The sequence below is a fragment of the Seriola lalandi genome, unplaced genomic scaffold (assembly GCF_002814215.2).
Source record: "Seriola lalandi dorsalis isolate HSWRI2012SDOR001 ecotype SW California unplaced genomic scaffold, Sedor1 jcf7180001956130, whole genome shotgun sequence".
In the NCBI taxonomy this organism is placed as follows: domain Eukaryota; kingdom Metazoa; phylum Chordata; class Actinopteri; order Carangiformes; family Carangidae; genus Seriola; species Seriola lalandi.
The window spans coordinates 1-1,308 of NW_019426799.1; the positions used below are offsets into that span (position 1 = coordinate 1).

At 42.8% G+C, this 1,308-nt stretch overlaps 1 protein-coding gene across 1 annotated transcript; it reads left to right on the plus strand.

Moving 5' to 3' along the window:
• Positions 1 to 23: 23 nt before the first annotated feature.
• On the plus strand, positions 24 to 1,296 carry LOC147820446 (uncharacterized; the record flags this gene model as incomplete). The annotated part of the gene is made up of 1 exon (XM_087175476.1): positions 24 to 1,296. A coding segment is annotated over one exon (1,273 nt), but the record flags the coding sequence as incomplete, so codon positions are not given.
• Between the last annotated feature and the right edge of the window lie 12 nt (positions 1,297 to 1,308).

Sequence of the window (1,308 nt, forward strand, 5' to 3'; positions counted from 1 at the left end):
TTAGAGTAGAACCATCAGTTTCCTCTATCTCTGATGAGACACTAACAAGCTCAATAACAGTGATTCCAAGTTTGGCTTCTGTTGTATCATCTACTCTTCCAGACACTGATGAAGAAGATATTAGCAGTGAGACTACAATGGTGGAGTCCACTCCATCAATCAGTGGATCAACTGCTAAACCTGAAACATCATCTTTCTTCATCACCAAAGATACAGAGGGTTCTGGAAACATCATCACTGAGTTCACTGAAGAGTCCGTTTTTACTACAACTACTTTGTCGCCATCAGTCACAGCATCACAGGAATCTGAAATAAGTGACACTTCAATAACTGGTATTACTGCAGCTTCATCTCTCTACAGTACTGAGAAACCAACATCAGTGTCACCTGAAACACCAGAGACTGTTACCACAAGTCAGACAAAGGAAGATTCAGTAACACCAGAGGAAAGTTCTGCTTTCCCAACCACAGATGAAGAGAGCTCAGGAGAACAGACGACTGTGATGTCCAGCAAAGACACTGCAGCTCCTACAGGTTCATCGTTGTTTAGCACTGAGAAACCGACAGCACTGCCAGTTGTGGAACTAGACAGCACCGTCACAGATCAGACAGAAAAATCTTCTGCCTCCACTCCAGGAAATGAAGAAGGCTCAGGTTCCCAAACCCCAGACATGTTCTCTTCAACCTCCTCTGTCACAGCTACAGCTTCATCATTATTCAGCACTGAGGCACCAACAGCAATGTCTCCTGGAACAGCAAAAGGTCTTGAAACAGATGAAACAAAAATGCCATTACTTAGAGTAGAACCATCAGTTTCCTCAATCTATGATGAGACACTAACAAGCTCAATAACAGTGATTCCAAGTTTGGCTTCTATTGTATCATCTACTCTATCAGACGCTGATGAAGAAGATATTAGCAGTGAGACTACAATGGTGGAGTCCACTCCATCAATCAGTGGATCAACTGCTAAACCTGAAACATCATCTTTCTTCATCACCACAGATACAGAGGGTTCTGGAAACATCATCACTGAGTTCACTGAAGAGTCTGTTTTTACTACAACTACTTTGTCTTCAAGGTTGAGCAAAGAGTCGCCATCAGTCACAGCATCACAGGAATCTGAAATAAGTGATACTTCAAAAATTGGTGTTACTGCAGCTTCATCCCTCTACAGTACTGAGAAACCAACATCAGTGTCACCTGAAACACCAGAGACTGTTACCACAAGTCAGACAAAGGAAGATTCAGTAACACCAGAGGAAAGTTCTGCTTTCCCAACCACAGATGAAGAGAGCTCAGGAGAAC